A 21514-nucleotide genomic window follows, 5' to 3' on the forward strand; every position below is an offset into this window, starting at 1 on the left:
GCAGTAAATTGGTACTGTCAGGGCTTCCTTGCTTCTGTAGCAGAGGCACAAGTTTAATGTCCTCAGACGGAATATGACATCTGCTTCACTGCTTGCTGCTGCTTTTCTGCAAGTTGGGGATGGTGTGTTAATCACAGGCTCGAGAGCTTGGCCTCTAATGAAGGGAAAAAACGAAACGTAATTGAGTTTCAGAATGCCTCTATTGATTTTCGCATCACATTAGCGCCCACATTATGACTTTTCATTAACCCTTCACGAATTAGCGTCCCGCTCCCACACTGCGCCGCTCAGGCTGCAAATCGCCGGTGCTGAAGTGGCCGTTCGGGTGCTCCCGCTCTGTCCCGGGCTCCGCAGGGCTCCCATAGCAACCCCCCGGAGCCCCGGGGAACAAGAGCGGAGACCACCCTTAGCAGGCAGCCGTGGGCCACCGGGATTCGGGGAGGGCTCTGCCCGTGGCGGGTGCCTCGCCGGGCACGGGAATAAACGGCGGGCAAAGGCTGGCGGGGAGGCGCGGAGGGCTGGATTTAGGTTTTATTTATTTATTTCCCCCGGCAAGCTCACCTTGATGCGGCGGGGAGTTAAAGGCCCGCTCTCGGCAGGGGGAGCTTTGTTTTCTCGGCACAGCCCCGGCACCGGGCGGCGGCACCGCTGCGCTCCGCCCGCACCGCGCCGCGGCCGGAGCCGCCGGGGACTTGGGGTGAGCCCACAGAAGAGGGCAGCCCCCGCCGCACCGCCGCGCTTCGGACTTACGGGACTCGCGCTCTCCCGCGGCGGGGGCCCGGGGCACGGCGGAAGGGCCGGAGCGGCGGTGCCGGGCTGCGCCGCCCCCTCGGGGGGAACGGTCGGTGGATCGCCTGCGCTGCCCCGCCCGGCCCGGCCGCGCTCTCCGCTCGCAGCAGGGTCCCGCCGCTGCCGAGACTCGGGGCAGTTTTGTTACTTTCTCGGACTTAAATGGACATTTCCCGGGAGCACGCATAGCCCGCGGGCGCCGCGTCCCGCCGGTCGCCTCGCCTCCCTCGCCGCGGGCACCGCCACTGCCTTCGCCGCTTTCAGCCCCGGGACGCGGAGCTTCCCGGCAGCGCGGCCCCTCGCCTTGCCCCCCTCCGCCCCCGCCCGCCTTCCTCGCCGACTGCGAGCAGGAGCAACAGCTTGCCCGGCCCAGCGGCGAGGGAACGGGCGGCGAAAGACACCAGCGAGCCGCGGCCCGGAGCCCCTGTTCCCCGCGGCCTCTCCGCCGGAGCCGCGGCTCCCTCCGCCCCGTCCCGGACCGCGGAGCCACGCCGGGCGGCGCGGCGGCGGCTGGTGGCGGGGCTCCGCCGCCCGGGAGAAGAGTGCGCCCGGGGGGGGCGCCCGCTCCCTGGCCGGGGCTCCCGCGGAGCTGCCGCAGCCCGGCCCCGCCGCGCCGGCCGCCCAAAGTGGCCCCTGCCCCCGCGCCCCGCGGGCACCGCCCGGACACCCTCAGCCCCCGCTGCCTCCTGCGGCCCGCCGCCGCGGGCTGTCTGGACGCCGCCGCCCGCGCCCTGCTCCGCCGAGGCCCCGGCGCTCGCCCCGGCTCCCGGGGTGATGCCATGCCCCGCAACCACGGCGGCGGGGAGGAGGGCGGCTCGGCGGGGCTCTGGATGAAGAGCGGAGCGGCGGCGGGCATGAAGGATGTGGAGTCGGGCCGGGGCAGGGCGCTGGCGAGCTCGGCGGCCCGCGGCGACGGCCTGCTGCTCCTGGGCACCGGCGGCACGGCCGCCCCCGCCGGGCTGCGGGAGGGCCGCCGCGGGAAGCACGGCGCCCGCATGAGCCTGCTGGGGAAGCCGCTGTCGTACAGCAGCGGCCCGAGCTGCCGCAGGAACGCCAAGTACCGCCGGCTGCAGAACTACCTGTACAACGTGCTGGAGCGGCCCCGCGGCTGGGCCTTCGTCTACCACGCCTTCGTGTGAGTACCGACCCGCTCCCCGCTCCTCCCGGCCCGGCCCCCCGGCCGCAGCGCTGCCGCGCTGCGCGGCGCGGACCTACCCTGCTGCCCCCCTGCTCCCCGAGCATCGCTCCGCGGTCGGCGGCCGGTCCCCGCGGGAGCGCAAACTCCCCGCGAGTTGCGCTAAAAGTGGCCGAGAGTCATCAGAGAGGGCGAGAGAGCCACAGCCACCTGCGGCGCGGAACATCCGCGCAGCCTTCGGTGGGAGGTGATGGGGAGGCAGGCAGGCCCGGTACACCGGGCAGAGAGAGCCGGAGCGGAGCCCGGCGCAGCGCTGGGGGAGCAGATGCTCGCTTGCCTCCGGGGCGCTTGGGGCCGCCGCTTTGCGCGAAGGGGACAGCGACCGCCCCCGGGTTAGACGGGACGAAGGGTGCCGGCCGCTGCCGGGATCGCGGCGGGGCGCGGTGGACACGGCGGCGGGAACGGCAGCGGATGCGTTTTGCTCCGGCGGACAGCGAGCGCAGCCCGGTTAGCCCCAGTTCTGCCTCCTGCGCCAGCTATTTCTCCCCTTTCCCGTGTCGCGGATGCCGCGACTCAGATGCGCCCACCTGCCACTGGCGGCACCGAGGGCTGCCCTGTGCCAGCCCGTGCCCTGTGCCAGCCCGCTTCTCGGCTCTGCGCTTTTGCGCCTAGCAAGTGCCTCCTCCCGTCCCCTCCGCCCGGAGAAGCCGGGGACTAAGGGGCAGTCCCGCGGCATGGCGCGGTGCGGAGCGGCAGTGCCACCGCGCTGCACGCTTCTGCTGCTTTACCGAGAGGGGCTGGCCGGGGCAAGCCGTGTGGGGGGCCGCTGTGGCTTCAGTGTGCTTCAGGTGTCCGCAGGGCCGGTGGTGTTCGTTAGCACTCCCCCCTGTTTTTACGAGTTTCAGTCGTACTCGTGAGGAGGCCCTGCTGAAAAGTCTGCCGGATGCTTGGGCAAGGCGTGGAACGCAGTCTTTGCATGGGGTCGAATTAGAGAGGCAGGATGATAGGCAGCGCTGTATCGGGGGGGTACACGAAGCGTTTCCGTGTTTGCCTTCAGAAAATACAAGCAAAGCAGAAGATTTCATATGTCTGCTGCGGGCAGCTCTCTTGCCCTGCTGGTTGCTGGAATCAAGCTGGCGCTGAGCAGCGGCCAAAAAGAGGCAACTGCTCCCTAAAAGGTGTTTGATAGCAGGCAGTGTTCTCCTCGTCTAGGGGAGTCCCCCCCAAAGCCTGCTTTAATGGAAGTTGTGATAAGCGATAAAGGTTTTACCCCAAAGTGATTAATAAGCTGCTTTGTGGAGAGATTGATTTGGGAGCTCAAAACTGCCGTGGGTAACGAGCAGGAGGAAGGCACTTAGCGTCTCATCCAGTGAAAGGATTCGTGTCCGCCGGGAGGATCTCTTGGTTTTACTATGGAAATCAGCTACAGCTGGGAACTTTCTTCTCGGAGGGCATTTGTCTGGGATGGTTTTTTTTTGCTGCGTGGGTTCCTAACAGGTGTTACCCTGCGGCGCAGGGGGATGCCAGTTAGCGTTGCTAGAATCACCCAGGTACTCCCCAGGAATTACCTCCCTGCCGTGCCGGCAGTTGCCGCACGAAGCCGGTGCTGTCGGAACCCTCTCCCTTGCGGGGAAGCTGTAGTCGTGTTGCGCGTTTCTCTTGGCGACCGTGACGGGAATCGTCGGAAGGAGTAAAGTTCGAGTTTGGGAATAAGGTTGATGAGTTTAAACCTCGGGGAAAAAGAATAATGATAACTAAAACAAAATGAGATCGCTTTTATAACAAAAGCGAATTTCCAGGGAGTGAAGTCGTGACGCAGCAGCAGGGTGAGCAGGGCAGCCTGCCAGCGGCCCGGAGGTCACTGCTGCACAGAAAGGGTGCCCGTTTCAAGTGTTTCAATTGCAGATGGCAGTTTTGGCAGCTGCCGATGCCAGCCTTCGAGCTTGTGTCTGAGCAGATCCGGGGGGAAGAGCCTGAGGCAGCCCGGCGCAGCAAAGGCTTCCAGGCCACAGGACTTCCTCTCAGGGTCTGGCACCGCTGCCGTGCGGCAGCCACCTTCAAAGCTCTGCTGGGCTGCAGCGTGAGAGCCACCCTAGAAACTGTTTCCGGAGGTTTATATCGTTTCAGAGGTTTATGTCATACCTGAGTGCCAGATATGCAGAGGACACTTTTGGTGGGTTCTATTTGCTTTCCCCCAGCAATACCGGGTCAGTACCGGGTGCATTATGGCAAACGGTTGCTTACAGAACGAGACAAACGAATCCCTGAACTGGTCGGAGGGGGGAATAAGTCTTGAGACAAGCAGCTTGGAGGTGCAAAGCCATGGCTAAGTCCATGGATGAGATGTCTGCTCTACCTCTGCTAGGCTGCTTCTGACTGCAGCACAGCCTCTTAGAGCTCTCTGCACTATTCCTGTTGCAGGAAGGGAGCTGCCTGGGCTGAGACCTGTGGTGCTGATCCTTGGTCTCCTGAACTGAAGCTCGCTCTGGTGTGCAGGCTGAAGTAATGCCAGGCTGGGGGTTGAGTGTTTCAGTTTAAAGACTGTGCTCTAGGAGTTTATTTAGGTTTGCCTGGTCGGGTTTGGAATGAGGAGTGGGGAAGGAAGCATTAGCTACAAATAAGAAACCACCCCAAGAGTGATTTTTTTCCCTTTCTCATTTCCATAGGGAAATGACTCTGGAGCTGGGAAGCATCCACAGTTTGCTCCTCTTCTTCCTTTTTTCCTTTGTTGCCTTTTCAAGTCGGAGAGCAATAGGCCAAGCACCTGAGGAATGAGTCATTCAGGAGTCAACTGCTTGGTTTGTTTGTAAACACAAACTTGCCAATCGCTGGGGAAAGACAACTGTTGGCAAACTTCTGCTGCTAGAGGAAGGATCTGTTCTTGACTACAGTACAGCTGTGCTGCAGAGTAGAGCCATCAGTTACACATTGCTTGGCTCCCCAGTGCACCTCAGTAGCTCTCTCTTTACACATCCTTCCCCCCGTTAGAAATCATACAATCACAGAGCTGTCAGGGCTGGAAGGGACCTCAAGGATCAGCCAGGTCCATCCTCCCTGCCACGGGCAGGCACACCTCACCCCACAGCAGGCTGCTCACAGCCACATCCAGCCTGGCCTTCAAAACCTCCAGGGGTGAGGCTCCCCCCACCTCCCTGGGCAGCCTGTGCCAGGCTCTCACCACCCTCATGGGCAACAACTTCTTCCTCACAGCCAATCTCAATCTCCCCACTTCTACTTTTTCCCCATCCCTCTAGTCCTGTCCCTCCCTGACACCCTCAGCAGTCCCTCCCCAGCTTTCTTGGAGCCCCCTGCAGATCCTGGAAGGCCACAATGAGGTCTCCTGGGAGCCTTCTCCTCTCCAGCCTGCACAACCCCAACTCCCTCAGTCTGTGCTCACAGCAGAGCAGCTCCAGCCCTCTGCTCCTCCTCGTGGCCCTGCTCTGGACACCTTCCAGCCCCTCCCGAGCCTTCCTGGCACAGAGGCTCCAGCTCTGAACACAGTGTTCCAGGTGGGCAACCTCCAGATCTTTGCTGCAGGGCTGTGGAAAGCTGCTTTGCAGCAGCACTGCAAATGTGAACACTTAGCAGAACCAGCGCAGAGCGTTGGTGCCTTTTGTGAGCAGTGAGCTTCAGCTCCTGCTGGTGAAGCGTTGGTGCCACAGCGCCTCACCTGCACAGGGAGCGGGAGCACGCTGAGCGCCGCGCTCCTACCTCGAGGTGCCGGGGGGTTGGAACGCTTCAAAAGCATCACCCTGGGATGTCTCAGCATCTCCTCCTGCTTGTTTGGGTTGGTTGGGTTGGGAGAGGCCTACAGGATGTTGCCCTGGAACGATCAAGGGGAGTTCCACATCTGCTGCGCATTTAACCTCGGGTTTCATCTTTGGTGGCTGTGAAGGGTTTGTGTTAGGTTTGCTCTTAGCTGGTGTGCTGAACAGGAGGTGGCTTGAGATGCTCAGGACAAACCCTTGCTCTCTGATGCTGTACTGGTAGGCTATAATTAGCTGCAGAAGGTTCCTAATTGGCTTATTTGAGGAGCAGTAAAGCTTCTGCTCCTCAGGTTTTTGAGTGTATTCTTTCTGATCTGTTTAACACATTCTTGCTGACCTCTTTGTGATCCTTTCCGTGCAGAAGCCTTGTGAGGATGTCCTCCCTTTCCAAAGCCACCGCCTCTTGCTCTGGAAGCTTCTGAACCACAAGTGGTCGGGCTGGGAGCGTGCACCAGGGTGGGATCGCTTTGCATGACCTCTCTTGGTAGTTTTCCATGGGCACCCTTCCGTCAGATGCAGCGCTGGAGGAATGCTGAGGGCCTGCAGGATGTCCCTCTGCCTCGTGCTCTCGATGGAAAAAGGCTGTGAAGTTATTGCTGGGGGAGGAAAAAAACAACCCCAAACCACCAAATTAATGACAAACTCTAATGATAGCATCAAAGATGTAACTGGATCCTTTAGCTTGGCAGATCTGGCGGAAAGGACACAGCTTACTAATGATCAGATGGCTCTGGAACAGCAGCGTCTCTGCATGTGAGCTAGCAGCACTGTATCATCCTGTACCATTTGTATAATTAGGCAGCTTCCACACTGATTAGAAAGACAATCATCTGCATCAGCCTCCATACTTGGTTGGGGTTTTTTCCCTCTTGCTATCAGAAAGTAGGAGAAATTATTTGGCCACTTTGTATTATCCATCTCAAGGCATCTAGTTGCAGCTGCTCTGTAGGTGGATCTGTGGCTTTCCCCTCTTGAGGCCCCATTTCAGAGGCTAGGTCTGGTGCTGTTGGGATGACAATACCTCTTCACAGATGTGTGCTCTTGAAAGTACCAGCCTGAGGATTACACACTGGAAGTGGTTGGGTTGACAGCATCAGTGTGGTGGCAAAGCAAATCTTGCCAGGTACTAAGGAGGTCACACAAAGAACCCTGGACGTGTTAACACCTAACACTGAGCAGAGCGCTTGGGGAGTCACAGTGAGTGCTGGTGAGGTTCAGCTGCCCTGCAGTGCAAGTCTGCAGTGGTTTAGAACAGAATAGAGTTAACCAGGCTGGAAAAGACCTCAGAGATCATCAAGTCCAACCTGTCACCCAGCACCATCTGATCAACTCAACCATGGCACAAAGGGCCTCATCCAGGCTCTTCCTGAACACCTCCAGGGATGGGGACTCCACCACCTCCCTGGGCAGCACATCCCAAGGGCCAGTCTCTCTTCCTGGGAAGAACTTTCTCCCCACCTCCAGCCTAAACCTCCCCTGGCACAGCTTGAGACTGTGTCCTCATGTTCTGGTGCTGGGTGCCTGGGAGAAAAGACCAACCCCCACCCGGCTCCAACCTCCCTTCAGGGAGTTGTAGAGAGCAATGAGGTCTCCCCTGAGCCTCCTCTGCTCCAGGCTAAGCAACCCCAGCTCCCTCAGCCTCTCCTCCCAGGGCTGTGCTCCAGACCCCTCCCCAGCCTTGTTGCCCTTCTCTGGACACCTTCCAGCAACTCAACATCTTTCCTGACCTGAGTGGCCCAGAACTGGACACAGGACTCAAGGTGTGGCCTGAGCAGTGCTGAGCACAGGGCAGGATGAGCTCCCTGCTCCTCTGGCCACACCATGTCTGGAATAGAGGAGCTGTACCATAACAGTTCTCCCCTGTTTCTCTGCTGATCTCAGCTGTTTTGCTTTGCTCAGCAGAGATAACCTGCTTATCAGCTGGCTTTGGCTAAGTCTGACTTCCCTGCTCCTCTCTCTTGTCCCTTTTGTACAGGGGGGTGAGGGGAAGGCAGGGAGGGAGAAGCCAATAGCTTGCACTGGTCCTTGGCCGGGGGGGTCCTTGTGCTGTTATTGATTGTGAATACCTGTATGATACTGTAAACAGTGAGTGTTGTGCACACATCCAGTGCATTCCATTGCAGAGTGTAGCTTGCCTTGTAAATGCAGCTCCATCTGCTCAGGACTGAGTTGGTCTGGCAAAAGTTAATGCTGGGGGGAAGCTTCAACTCACCACACACAGCAATACCTTTTGGGGGGGCTGCCACTCAGTGTGTTCCCCTCACATGTGGGGGCAGGGGGGGACTCTGCAGCACTGCAGACCTCTGCTTGGCTCTTAGTTGGACCTCACTGGTTTTTAGCTTCACATCCTGTGTTTCCTTGTGCTGTCTCAGCCACTGTACACTTAGCAGAGAGACAGAGACACAGCAGAGAGCAAAGCAGCCCTGCACTGCCACCCTGCTGGGCAGGGACTGAAATGCTCAGCAGTGCCTCATTCATAGAGTCCTAGAATAAACCAGGTTGGAAGAGACCTTCAGGATCATGGATCTGTCAGGCTTGGAGGGGACCTCAAGGCTCAGCCAGTCCCAGCCCCCTGCCATGGGCAGGGACACCTCACACCACAGCAGGTTGCTCACAGCCACATCCAGCCTGGCCTTCAAAACCTCCAGGGGTGAGGCTCCCCCCACCTCCCTGGGCAGCCTGTGCCAGGCTCTCACCACCCTCATGGGCAACAACTTCTTCCTCACAGCCAATCTCAGTCTCCCCACTTCTAGTTCTGTTCCATCCCCCCCAGTCCTATCCCTCCCTGACACCCTCACAAGTCCCTCCCCAGCTTTCCTGGAGCCCCCTGCAGATCCTGAAAGGCCACAATGAGGTCTCCTGGGAGCCTTCTCCTCTCCAGCCTGCACAACCCCAACTCCCTCAGTCTGTGCTCACAGCAGAGCAGCTCCAGCCCTCTGCTCCTCCTCGTGGTCCTCTTCCCTGGTGTTGTTCATGGACAGCAGCACTCCCCTGGAGCCCTGTCCTGGGCAGTAAATACCTTTCAGCTTCTCTTGTTCAGGTGGTTGCTGGAGAGCTGCTGCCTGCCTGAGGGGGTTGGGCAGGTGGCTCTCAGGGGTGTTTATCCTGGGATGTACACTTGCCTCAGTGAAGCTCTGCCTCGCAGTTTGTTCTCTGAGGCCTGACCTCTCCTTTGTGCTTCTGCCTGCAGAGCAGGGAGCCAGGGGAAACAGCTGATGTGCCATAGAACCCAAACCTGAGCCCCAGCCTTCTGGAGAGGGGAGAGGAGAACACAAGGCTGTCTTTGAGAGGGAGTCACCAGGACCTGGGCTTGGCATAGTTCATGCACTTGGACCTTCTCCTATTTACCAGCAGGCTTATTTCTCAGCTGAGCTTAGGAATTGTCCTGGAAGGTGGATTGTGGATAGTATCCAAACCTTGAAACAAGTGCCCAGCCTTGGTGAGCTGAGTCTGCTGTTGCTTCTCCAGCTCAAAGCAGAAGGTCACTTAAGAGCTTTCTTCATCATTATCTTTCTCTGTTTGACTTTGGTTCCCCTCCCCCTGCAAAACTCCTGCACCTAGCATGTTATTTAGGGCTGGGAGTCCTATCTTAGATCTGCTTCTCTTGGTTTGGCAGCCTTGGGTGTGACATTTCTTGTCTTCCTCACTGCTGCGTGGTGTGGGGACTCTGGGTGAGCTTCCTGTGTTCTCATAAGCTGAAAGAAGTTGCCTGAAGGTACAGACTTTGCCCAGGGGGTTGGAGGATCTATGGGCACATCAAATGGCATTCAGTATGTGCTGCCTCCAAGGAGGAGATGGTTTGGAGGCTGCATGAAGTGTCAGGAGGCAGGGCACAGGCTCTGCTCAGCTGCACCCTGGGGTAGGACAAGGAGCAGTGGATGGAAACTGCAGCACAGGAGGTTCCAGCTCAGCATCAGGAGGAACTTCTGCCCTGGGAGGCTCCCAGAGCCCTGGAGCAGGCTGCCCAGAGAGGTTGTGGAGTCTCCTGCTCTGGAGCCTTCCCAGCCCTGTCTGGATGTGTTCTGTGTGCCCTGTGCTGGGTTCTCTGCTCCTGCTCTGGGGCTTGGGCTGGGAGCTCTCCAGAGGTCCCTTCCAGCCCCTGACTGCCTCTGAGCCTGTGATGAAGGTTTTGGTTGCCTCTGAGACTGTATTTGTGAGGTAGAGTTTCAGAGGAGGCTCCAGCTGATAGCTTGAGCAGCTATTCCCCCCCCCCAAATAACTTTCCAGGTTTCTGTGGTGTTTCACTTCTTAAAGCCAAAATATGATCTGCAGAGCCTTGCTGCTCTCCCTGTGCTCCAGGCCTGGCTGTGTTTTGAACAGCTCCTCACCCTGGCTTGCTGCTGCTGTTTGCAGCTTGGATTTCCTGAGCTGGATGAAATTGCAACTGAACTTTTTTCAGCAATCACAAATAATTCCCAGCTCCAGCCCAGTGCTGTCCCAGTAACCCTGCAGTCATCAGCAGTGCTTTCCCAATTAATGAGAGCAAACATCATTAATCTGTTTACTTAGTGCTCATAAAAATGCAGTGGATGCTTCGCTCACAGCTCCAGTGGGAAGGGGAAGCACAGGCTTGGTAGCTTTGGCTTAATCTGCTCATGGAGCAAAATACACAAACCACTTCTGGTCCTGGGTGCTGCAAGCTCCTGCCACTGCACACAGCAGCTCACTGCCACTGCACACAGCAGCTCACTGCCACTGCACACAGCAGCTCACTGCCACTGGGTGCTGCAAGCTCCTGCCACTGCACACAGCAGCTCACTGCCACTGGGTGCTGCAAGCTCCTGCCACTGCACACAGCAGCTCACTGCCACTGCACACAGCAGCTCACTGCCACTGGGTGCTGCAAGCTCCTGCCACTGCACACAGCAGCTCACTGCCACTGCACACAGCAGCTCACTGCCACTGGGTGCTGCAAGCTCCTGCCACTGCACACAGCAGCTCACTGCCACTGGGTGCTGCAAGCTCCTGCCACTGCACACAGCAGCTCACTGCCACTGCACACAGCAGCTCACTGCCACTGGGTGCTGCAAGCTCCTGCCACTGCACACAGCAGCTCACTGCCACTGCACACAGCAGCTCACTGCCACTGGGTGCTGCAAGCTCCTGCCACTGCACACAGCAGCTCACTGCCACTGCACACAGCAGCTCACTGCCACTGGGTGCTGCAAGCTCCTGCCACTGCACACAGCAGCTCACTGCCACTGCACACAGCAGCTCACTGCCACTGCACACAGCAGCTCACTGCCACTGCACACAGCAGCTCACTGCCCTCAGCTAATTGTTTCCTAATAACTCAGAGGTAAAGCTTAATTGCCAAGTGCTAAACATTTGAGCTGGTGCACATTTCCCTGGCCATAAATGTCTGGAGAAAATTAATGAAGCTTTTGCCACTGATCTGCACTGAAAGAGGAGAGACTTTGCTCTCACTGAGGTGGAATCTGGAATCCCAGAGCTGTCAGGGCTGGAAGGGACCTCCAGGATCGTCCGGCTCCAACCCCCCCTGCCACGGGCAGGGACACCTCGCGCTGGAGCAGGCTGCCCAGAGCCACATCCAGCCTGGCCTTGCACCCCTGCAGCATGCAGAGAATTATCTAATGGCAACTCTTCCCCCTGTATACATAACAGACCTGAGCTGCTGCGTGATTGCTAGCGAGGCAGATGCCGCTGGGTTCGTTGCTTTCCCTCTGCAAGCCCTGGCCACGTCCCTGCTGGTGTAGCAGGATTCCCTCTGAGCATCTGCTGCAGGGACTGCCCCCAGCCGGGGCAGATGGGCAGTTGTCTCTCCTCCTCGTTATCCCTGAGAGTTTGGGGTGGTTGTGTTTGGTGTTTCTTCAAAGCTTGGTTTACAGATTGCCTGTGAGGGAGCAGCTGTAGACTGCCCTGGGGACTGCCGGCACAGGGCAGCTGAGGTGGGAGACTCATCGTGGAGACAGCTTATCAGGTGCAGGGTAATGAGAAGCAATTGCTGCGTTCATGTGCAAGGCAAACTTCCTCTGGAGATACTAATTAAAGTTCAAAGGCTGCCGTAGAGGTCAGCAGCACTTCATCAAGGAATCTTTCCAGCTCTGTGCTCAGCATTAGATGGCTCTGGGGGCAGCTGCCTGCTCTGCAGAGTGATTGCCTTGCAGGAAGCTCAGCAAAGCCTTCATCACTTTGGGCACTGAAGTGTGGCCTCAGGCAGTGCCTTCTGCTTGCAAGGCTGTGTGATTGCTGCTTAATACATCCAGCCTGGTCCAGTGATTCGGGACACACACACACAAACTTCCAGCTGGACCTAGCTGGATTCCTCTGCTTGGCCCTCAGCTGAGGAAAGCCTCCAGACCTGGATGCTTCCCTTGGCAGAGATGGACACAAGGCTCCGGTCAGCATCCCAGCGAGGAGCCAGTGATCTCCACAGCCAGTACCTGCAGCTTCCTCTCATCATCCTGCTGTGCACTTGGGGGGAATTCACTTCTCACACTCCCCTCCCCAGTTGTGTGGAGCGAAGCTCATGAAGGGAATCATGTTCTAAGCTGATTAGGAGTAATGAAGAAAGGAAGCTCTGCACCAGCCCACTTCTTGATTTCAGCAGTGCATTCCTGTTTGTCTTGGCTCCCTTCTGGCCCTCAAGGCTCCCTGCTCCAGCAGAGTGAGCACAGTGCTCCTTTGCAAGGGCTCTGTAGGGTTGTAAGGGTTTGATTGCAGCCGTGCCTGCTGGCCTAGGGCAGCCCCAGGCTGCTGTCAGGAGTCAAGTGTGGACGAACCCAGTGAAAAGTGTCTGCTTTGAGAGGCAGAGAAAGCTGCTGAGCACATTCAGATGCTGCCCTGGTGTCACAGAGTGGAGCATCTGCACACACCCTTTTGAGGTCATTCAGGCAGAAATAGCATCTGACTTCTCCTGGGGCATTAAACTGAATTGCTTTGTGTGTAGCCTAAGCTCATCCTTCCCCACAGTGCCTCAGACACCAGAAGCAAAAGCACAAATCTTCCCCTTCCAGGCTCTCCTGGCAGGGCTGCACTTGGAGGTTACTGCTGGGGCCTCTCTGAGCATGAGGACCCTGACACCCGTGACTGAGGGGCCCTGCTGTGGGGAAGTGAGGATGAAACCCTGCTTTGCATGTCTCGGTGTCAGTCGTGGGGGTGGAGTGACCCTAGGCAGTGAGTTTGGGCAGGGGGTTGGTCCCCCCAGGAGGCAGGTCTGAGGCAGTGCCCATGATGCTCAGGGATCAGACTGCCACAGGGCTGGGGCTGAGAGGTGAAGGCTCAAAGCTGCTTGGCCAGGCTGGAGGGCACTCTGCACTGCAGCCAGAGCTGCTGAGCAGGTGATGGCCTCTTCACAGCTCACAGGGTGTCAGGGGCTGGAAGGGACCTCTGGAGAGCTCCCAGGCCAAGCCCCTGCCAGAGCAGGAGCACAGAACCCAGCACAGGGCACACAGAACACATCCAGACAGGGCTGGGAAGGCTCCAGAGCAGGAGACTCTCCCCTTCAGGTGGCCCAGCACCAGGGAAGCAGCACAGGGAAATCTTGCAGCCAACTCTTCTACATCCAAGGCAGTTCTGCTGACCGAGGTTGGAAGCAGGCTCTGCAGTGGTCAGGGGGAGGGAAGGCTCTGTGGCTGCTCTCCTCCCTGGGCAGCTAATACTCTCCCGTGGGCTCAGGGCTGGCTTTTGCCACAGGCAGCAGATGAAGCATTGCCACAGGCAGCAGCACAGCCACAGCAGCACAGCCTTGCTCCTCGCTGCTGCTGCAGCAGGCTGCCTATGGGGCAGGAGATGTGCAGCAGCTTGCAGGTGTGTGTGCAGGGGGGGAAGCAGAGCCTGTGCTGCAGCTGGAGGGTTTGCCTTAGGCCTCTCCCTCTGCTGGGGGAGCAGAGCTGAGAGTCACAGAGACACTTAGGCTGGAAAAAGCTTCTAAGTTCCTCTCTTCCAACTGTAAGTCTAACCCTGCCAAGTCCACCACCAAACTGTGTCCCTCAGGGCCAGATACCTCCAGGGGTGGTGACTGGGCCACCTCCCTGGGCAGCCCTGGGCTTCTCAGCCCTTTGGGGGAAGAAATTTTGACCTCATGCCCAACCTGAACCTCCCACAGTGCACTTCAGGCCATTTCCTTTCACCCTGACCCTGGGAGAAAGGATCCACATCCCCCTTGCTGCAGCCTCCCTGCAGCCTCCTTGCATCCTGCCCTGGCCCAGCACACTGCTTTGCAGTGGCTATGTTCCTGAAGGGAGGCTTTGTTCTAGGGAGGTTCCAGCACACTTCCTGTGCAGCTGCAGAGAGCTGCAGCAAGGAGACAGACTCCCAAGTGATTTATCCTTTTAATCTGGGGGTGCTTCTCTCTTGGAGGGGTCCCAACTGCATCTGGAGGCTGAATGTGCAGCAGAATATAGAATAAAAGAGCAACATTTCCCCTTTTATTAAGGGGATTGGAGCACTGCCTGGGGAGGAGAGGCTGAGAGCCCTGGGGCTGCTCAGTCTGCAGAGGAGAAGGCTGAGAGGGATCTGATCAATGTCTCTCAAGAGCTGAGGGCTGGGGGGCAGGAGGCAGGGCACAGGCTCTGCTCAGCTGCACCCTGGCATAGGACAAGGAGCAGTGGATGGAAACTGCAGCACAGGAGGTTCCAGCTCAGCATCAGGAGGAACTTCTGCCCTGGGAGGCTCCCAGAGCCCTGGAGCAGGCTGCCCAGAGAGGTTGTGGAGTCTCCTGCTCTGGAGCCTTCCCAGCCCTGTCTGGATGTGTTCTGTGTGCCCTGTGCTGGGTTCTCTGCTCCTGCTCTGGCAGGGGCTTGGACTGGGAGCCCTCCAGAGGTCCCTTCCAGCCCCTGACAGCCTCTGAGCCTGTGAAGAGAGAGAGCTGGAGTACCACTGGATTGATATATAAACAAAGCAAGTTATTGATCTTCTGTTTTCCTTCCATTGAGCTCTTGGCCCTGGCTGCAGATCAGAGGAAATGATCACTAAGAATTTTACTACAACGTGAACATTCAGTCCCTGATTGTCTCTGAGAGCTTCTCCTCTGGTAAGAGTTGCTGTAGATCTGCAGAGAATGAGCCTCTGGTTTATTCCCATCTGGGCCCAGCCCCTGCTGGAGCTTCAGCCTCCTTTTACCTGCCCTTGAGGGTTGTTTGATGGCAAGGCTTGGGGCAGTGTGGCTGGAAAGCTGCTGGCAGAAAGGGAGCTGGGGGTGCTGATGGGCAAGCAGCTGAAGAGGAGCCAGCAGTGTGCCCAGGGGGCCAAGAGAGCCAAAGGCCTCCTGGCTGGGCTCAGCAATGCTGTGTCCAGCAGCAGCAGGGAGGGGATTGTCCCCTGGCACTCAGCTCTGGGCAGCCCACACCTGGAGGCTTGTGTCCAGCTCAGGGCAGCTCAGTGCCAGAGAGCTGTGGAGGTGCTGGAGCCAGGGCAGAGCAGGGCAAGGAAGCTGGGAAGGGCCTGGAGGAGAAAGCTGCTGGAGAGAGGCTGAAGGAGCTGGGGATGGTTAGTGGGAAAGAGAGGAGGCTGAGGGGAGAGCTCCTGGCTGCCTGCAGCTCCCTGCAAGGAGCTTGTGCAGAGGCTGCTGCTGCTCTCTTCTCCCAGGGCATTAGTGAGAGAAGAAGAGGGCAGAGCCTCAAGCTGCCCCTGGGGAGGTTGAGAGTGGAGCTTAGGCAGCAGAGTGGTCAGGGCTTGGGATGTGCTGGGCAGGGAGGTGGTGGAGTCCCCAGGGCTGGCTGTGTTTGAAGGTGCTTTGGCTGTGGGGCTTGGGGCTGTGGTTCAGGGCTGAGCCTTGCAGAGCAGGGCTGATGGTTGGCCTGGGGACCCTGAGGCTCTCTCCCAGCCTGGCTGTGGCTGTGATCCTGTGAAGGGCTGCAGCTGGGTCAGCAAGTGCAGCTTCACCTCTGCCTGCAGCATGGCTGCAGCTGCACTTGGGGGGAAAAGCTGGGAAGGTGCAGCTGAAAATCCAGGAGTTGTGAACCTCCTTTTGCTGGGTGAGAGGCAGGATCCTCAGGGGCTTGTTCTGCAGGAAGCCTTTCAGTCAGTCTCATTCCTGTCCAGGGAATTTTGCCTTGAAACCAAAGCTGAGTTAATGATAGCCATAAAATATCAAAGCCATCTAAAAATACAATCCATTAGGTGCAGTGTGGGGATTGCTGCTGTGCAGTAATGGGGGAGCTGGAGCTGAAGGGCTGTGCCTTAGCACACCAGGAGGACTCAGGGAAGTCTTGGCTTGGCAAAGCCCTTGGATTGATTCTTCTCTCCAGTGTTTTTACCTCTGCCCCTGTGTGTAAGTGGCCTCACCTCAGTGAAAGGTCAGGGCATTGATTTTGCCCTGCCTTGGAAGGCTCCAGAGCAGGAGACTCCACAACCTCTCTGGGCAGCCTGCTCCAGGGCTCTGGGAGCCTCCCAGGGCAGAAGTTCCTCCTGATGCTGAGCTGGAACCTCCTGTGCTGCAGTTTCCATCCACTGCTCCTTGTCCTATGCCAGGGTGCAGCTGAGCAGAGCCTGTGCCCTGCCTCCTGCCCCCCAGCCCTCAGCTCTTGAGAGACATTGATCAGATCCCTCTCAGCCTTCTCCTCTGCAGACTGAACAGCCCCAGGGCTCTCAGCCTCTCCTCCCCAGGCAGTGCTGCAGTCCCTTCAGCATCCTTGCAGCCTCCCTTGGGCTCTGCAGCAGATCCCTGTCCCTCCTGAGCTGGGCAGCCCAGAGCTGGCTGCAGTGTTCCAGGTGGGAATGAGCAATGCTAAGCAGTGCAATGGATGGTGGCTGCAGCTTGGCTCTATCAAGGCAGAGCAGTCACATTTCAGATGCTGTCTGCCCCAGGCAGATGGAATGAGCCTGGCAGAGGGCTCAGGGTTTCAGGAATATGTTCCTAGGACATTTGGGTTGTGTTCTGCAGGTTGATTCATGCCTGGCAGGGTGGGGGGCTAGGGGCTTCTGGGGTTCTTTTGGAGTTTGGGGTTGGGGTTTCTTTGCCATGAGTGTGAGAGGCAAATCTCTGTGATTTGAGAGTGAAGAGGAAGTGCTCCTGGGTGGCAGCCTGAGCAGTTGCAAGGATGTGGAAGGCATTTAGAGAAGAGTCAGCCAAGAGATCTGGATGTGGGGAAGGGGTAAGTGTATTAGGGAGGCCAAATGACTCACCCTGCAGTGGGCCACAGCCCAGTGTGCACCCCAGGGCCGTGTCCCACCAGCACACAGCTGCCTGCGGGGCCAGCACCCTGCAGGGCTGAGGGAGAAGGATTCCCCCTGCGGGGCGTGCTGGGCTGGGCAGCTGCTGCCGGCAGCCCGTGGGTCGGTGCCTTCCCGTGGCTCCCGGAGCTGCCCTGCCTGCCTCTAGAGGGTGTGCAGGTGGCGGCCACAAGCCGGCCAGGTGCAGCTCAGGCTGGCTGCTGGCAGGAGGATGCAGCTGGGACCTGCCCCTCCAGCCCCGGGGAGTGCTGGCTGTCAGCGATTTCAGTCTGCCGAGGAGCAGCGATGCTGCGGCGGTGCGCACACAGGCACGGCTCTGCGGGGTGCCCTGCGCTCATCTGCGCTTCCTGCCTGTGCTCAGTGCAGGAGCTGCAAGCTGCTGATGGAACCCTGAGTGTGTGGAGCCTTCTCCTCTGGGCACTTCCAGACCCCTTCTGCACACAGTCCTGTGCAGCCTGCCCTGGCTGACCCTGCTTGAGCAGGGGGTTGGCCTAGATCACAGAGCCACAGGATGCCAGGGGCTGGAAGGGACCTCCAGAGCTCATCCAGTCCAACCCCCTGCCAGAGCAGGAGCTCCTGGAGCAGCTCACACAGCAACACAGCCAGGTGGAATATCTCCGGAGAGGGAGACTCCACAGGCCCCTGGGCAACCCCTCTGGATGATCTCCAGAGGGCCCTTCCAACCCCTAGCATCCTGTGATGCTGTGGAGTGTCATCCCAGCTGCTCTGCTTACCTCTGGCTCTTTGGCAGTGGCCTGGATGCTCTGCAAGCAGTGACAAATCTTTGCCACAGGAACCTGCCTTTGCTCTGGGAGTAAGGTGGAAAGGCCACACCGTGGCATTGCTCATCAGCAGGGGCAAGGAGTCAGTGCTGCTCTGAAGGTCTTCTGCATAACCTCAGACACAAAGTCAGTGTCTTCTGATCAGGTTGGCACCCCAGGGGTCACTGCCCAGAGGGAGCTTTCTTGTTCCTCATATGGTTTCTGCCCAGCTGATACCTCAAAGCTATGACCTCCCTGTTGCCACAGTTCAGTTGCTGCTGAAACTCTGAATATTCCTGGTGGGGCTTCACTAGGGCTGGGCAGAGGCTGTCCTCCCCCTCTGCTCTGCCCTGCTGAGACTTCACCTGGAACACTGCAGCCAGCTCTGGGCTGCCCAGCTCAGGAGGGACAGGGATCTGCTGCAGAGAGCCCAAGGGAGGCTGCAAGGATGCTGAAGGGACTGCAGCACTGCCTGGGGAGGAGAGGCTGAGAGCCCTGGGGCTGTTCAGTCTGCAGAGGAGAAGGCTGAGAGGGATCTGATCAATGTCTCTCAAGAGCTGAGGGCTGGGGGGCAGGAGGCAGGGCACAGGCTCTGCTCAGCTGCACCCTGGGGTAGGACAAGGAGCAGTGGATGGAAACTGCAGCACAGGAGGTTCCAGCTCAGCATCAGGAGGAACTTCTGCCCTGGGAGGCTCCCAGAGCCCTGGAGCAGGCTGCCCAGAGAGGTTGTGGAGTCTCCTGCTCTGGAGCCTTCCCAGCCCTGTCTGGATGTGTTCTGTGTGCCCTGTGCTGGGTCCTCTGCTCCTGCTCTGGCAGGGGCTTGGCCTGGGAGCTCTCCAGAGGTCCCTTCCAGCCCCTGACAGCCTCTGAGCTGTGATATTTCAGTTCTTTCAGTCTCTTTCCATCTGGACTCAGCAGTAGGCTCTGAGTGCTGGTGCCTGTGAGTGCCCAGTGCCTGCCCCTCAGCCCCAGCTCAGCTCCTAGGCAGAAAGGAGTTTCTCTTCCCTCTGCATAGCTGTGAAAAGCATTTGGCTGTTGCCATTTCAAAAGTACATTTGTAACTGAGTAGTGAGAACAGAAAGTCAACCTTTTGTGATTCATGAAGGGGGGAAAACCCAAACAAATGCAGCTGTTTGTGCTGGGTCTGACAACCTGAGCAACAGGTGACAGGCATGGTGCTGAGTCACAGCATCACAGCACCACAGAGCAGCAGAGGCTGGGAGGGAGCTGCAGAGAGCATCCAGTGCAGCCCCTGCTAGAGCAGCACCCAGGGCAGGCCACACAGCAATGCAGCCAGGGGGGGTTGGAAAGGCTCCAGAGCAGGAGACTCCACAACCTCTCTGGGCAGCCTGCTCCAGGCCTCCCTCACCCTCACACCAAAGAAGTTTCTCCTCCTGGGCAGCTGAAACCTTCTCTGCTCAAGTTTGTCTCCATTGCTCCTTGGCTTCTTGCTGTGCAGCACCCACAAGAGCTTGGCCCCCTCCCCTTGACCCCCAGCCCTCAGCTCTTGAGAGACATTGATCAGATCCCTCTCAGCCTTCTCCTCTGCAGGCTAAACAGCCCCAGGGCTCTCAGTCTCTCTTCCCAGGGGAGATGCTCAAGTCCCCTCAGCATCCTCCTGCCTCTGCCTTGGGCTCTCTCCAGCAGCTCTCTGTCTCTCCTGAACCCCACACTTTCCTGAACCCTCTCCCTTGTTCTTCCTGGAGAAGAGGAGGCTGAGGGAGACCTCATTGCTCTCTCTCATTACCTGCAGGGAGGTTGCAGCGAGGAGGGGGCTGCCTCTGCTCCTTGGTGTCAAGCCACAGAGGCAATGGTTCCAAGCTGCACCAGGGGAGGTTCAGGATGGATGCTAGGAGATATTTCTTCCCTGGAAGGGCTCTCAGACACTGGATTGGTTTGCACAGGGCAGTGCTGGAGGAGGTTAAGCAGCCTGTGGAGCTGGTGCTTAGGGAGATGGTTTGGTGCTGAGCCTGCAGTGCTGGGTGGAAGGTTGGACTGCATGAGCTTGGAGGTCTCTTCCAGCAGATGTAGTCTGTGACCCTGTGACACAGACACCTTTGGCTCCTCAAAGAGTGGCTGGCAGCAGTTCTGGGGCAAACCCAGCCACAGAGTGGGGAGAGCCAGAGCAAGGCTTTGAGTCTGCCTGGCAGGGCCTGCAGGTTGGTTTACTCTCATGGAAAGGGAAAGTCAAGCTTCTTGTTTTACTGTAATCACCAGATCTGAGGTGGGTTTTGCACAGCCCCTCAATGCAGAGGGATCAGCCCTTCCTTGGCCTGCTCAGCTGCCCCTCCACTCACCCTGCTGCTGCTCTGCCTGCTTGCCTCCTGCGGCACTGAGGAGCCCTCCCTGCTCCCTGCTCCCTGCCTGCCTCAGCTCCTCCCTGGGGGACCAGGACTGGAGGCTGAGGGCCTGCTGATGCTCACCTTGGAAGAAGCCCCTGTGGCCACTGCTGAGGGGTGAAAGGAGCACAGCTTGTGGCACAGCCTTTGAAGTTTCAGCACCATCCTGGCCTTCAGCTCCCACAGCTCCGGGAGAGCTCCCTGAGGCATGCACAGGGTGCTGGCAGTGTGTGTGTATGGACCTGGGCACAGAGGGGCAGGTGCTGGCAGACACTCTGCCCCATTCACAACAGCACAGACCATGACTGGTGTTCTGTTGAGTCACAGCTCAGAGGCTGTCAGGGGCTGGAAGGGACCTCTGGAGAGCTCCCAGCCCAAGCCCCTGCCAGAGCAGGAGCAGAGGACCCAGCACAGGGCACACAGAACACATCCAGACAGGGCTGGGAAGGCTCCAGAGCAGGAGACTCCACAACCTCTCTGGGCAGCCTGCTCCAGGGCTCTGGGAGCCTCCCAGGGCAGAAGTTCCTCCTGATGCTGAGCTGGAACCTCCTGTGCTGCAGTTTCCATCCACTGCTCCTTGTCCTATCCCAGGGTGCAGCTGAGCAGAGCCTGTGCCCTGCCTCCTGCCCCCCAGCCCTCAGCTCTTGAGAGACATTGATCAGATCCCTCTCAGCCTTCTCCTCTGCAGACTGAACAGCCCCAGGGCTCTCAGCCTCTCCTCCCCAGGCAGTGCTGCAGTCCCTTCAGCATCCTTGGAGCCTCCCTTGGGCTCTCTGCAGCAGATCCCTGTCCCTCCTGAGCTGGGCAGCCCAGAGCTGGCTGCAATCTTCCAGGTGAGGTCTCAGCAGGGCAGAGCAGAGGGGGAGCAGAACCTCCCTGGCTCTGCTGCCCACACTCCTCTGAGTGCAGCCCAGGATTTTTGGGTTGGGAAGTCCTTAGCAGGTACAAATGGCAGCCCCAAACCCTAAGGCTGCTCACTGGCTGTTAGTTCCAGGCTCAGTCCAGAAGCTCTTATCCAGCAGAATGGCAGTGCAGCCAGAGCAGGATCATTTATCTTTGTGTTCTTGATTTTCCCAACAGTGCTTTGTAATTAAATAAACCTCACAAAGAATCCTGCCTCAGGTTTCCCTCAGCCCTGTGTCCTGAGCAGCTCCACCAGGGCTGTTGCTCAGGGCTCAGTGTTGGCACCACTGCTGTCTCACATCTTCATTGGAGACCTTGGGGGAGACCCAGAGTGTGTCAGCAGTGAGTGCTCAGAGGGCACCAAGTTAGGTGTCAGTGGTGAGCTGCCCCAGGGCAGGGAGGCTCTGCAGAGGGACTTGGATAGGTTGGATCCATGGCCAAGGTGACCAGGAGCAGCTTCACCCAGGCCAGGTGCCAGGCCCTGCCCTGGGGGCACAGCAACCCCAAGCAAGGCTGCAGGCTTGGGGCAGTGTGGCTGGAAAGCTGCTGGCAGAAAGGGAGCTGGGGGTGCTGATGGGCAAGCAGCTGAAGAGGAGCCAGCAGTGTGCCCAGGGGGCCAAGAGAGCCAAAGGCCTCCTGGCTGGGCTCAGCAATGCTGTGTCCAGCAGCAGCAGGGAGGGGATT

General features: G+C 58.6%; 1 protein-coding gene across 1 annotated transcript in view; it reads left to right on the forward strand.

The window, feature by feature from the left end:
• Positions 1–1565: 1565 nt before the first annotated feature.
• The window catches only part of KCNQ5 (potassium voltage-gated channel subfamily Q member 5), a 221708-nt gene continuing 201759 nt past the window's right edge, over positions 1566–21514 (forward strand). The window contains exon 1 of the mRNA XM_054162532.1: positions 1566–1924. Coding sequence (XP_054018507.1) covers positions 1569–1924 — 356 coding nt within the window. The 5' untranslated portion in view covers positions 1566–1568. The remainder of the gene's footprint in view (positions 1925–21514) is intronic.

The sequence above is a fragment of the Dryobates pubescens genome, chromosome 6 (genome assembly GCF_014839835.1).
Source record: "Dryobates pubescens isolate bDryPub1 chromosome 6, bDryPub1.pri, whole genome shotgun sequence".
NCBI lineage: Eukaryota > Metazoa > Chordata > Aves > Piciformes > Picidae > Dryobates > Dryobates pubescens.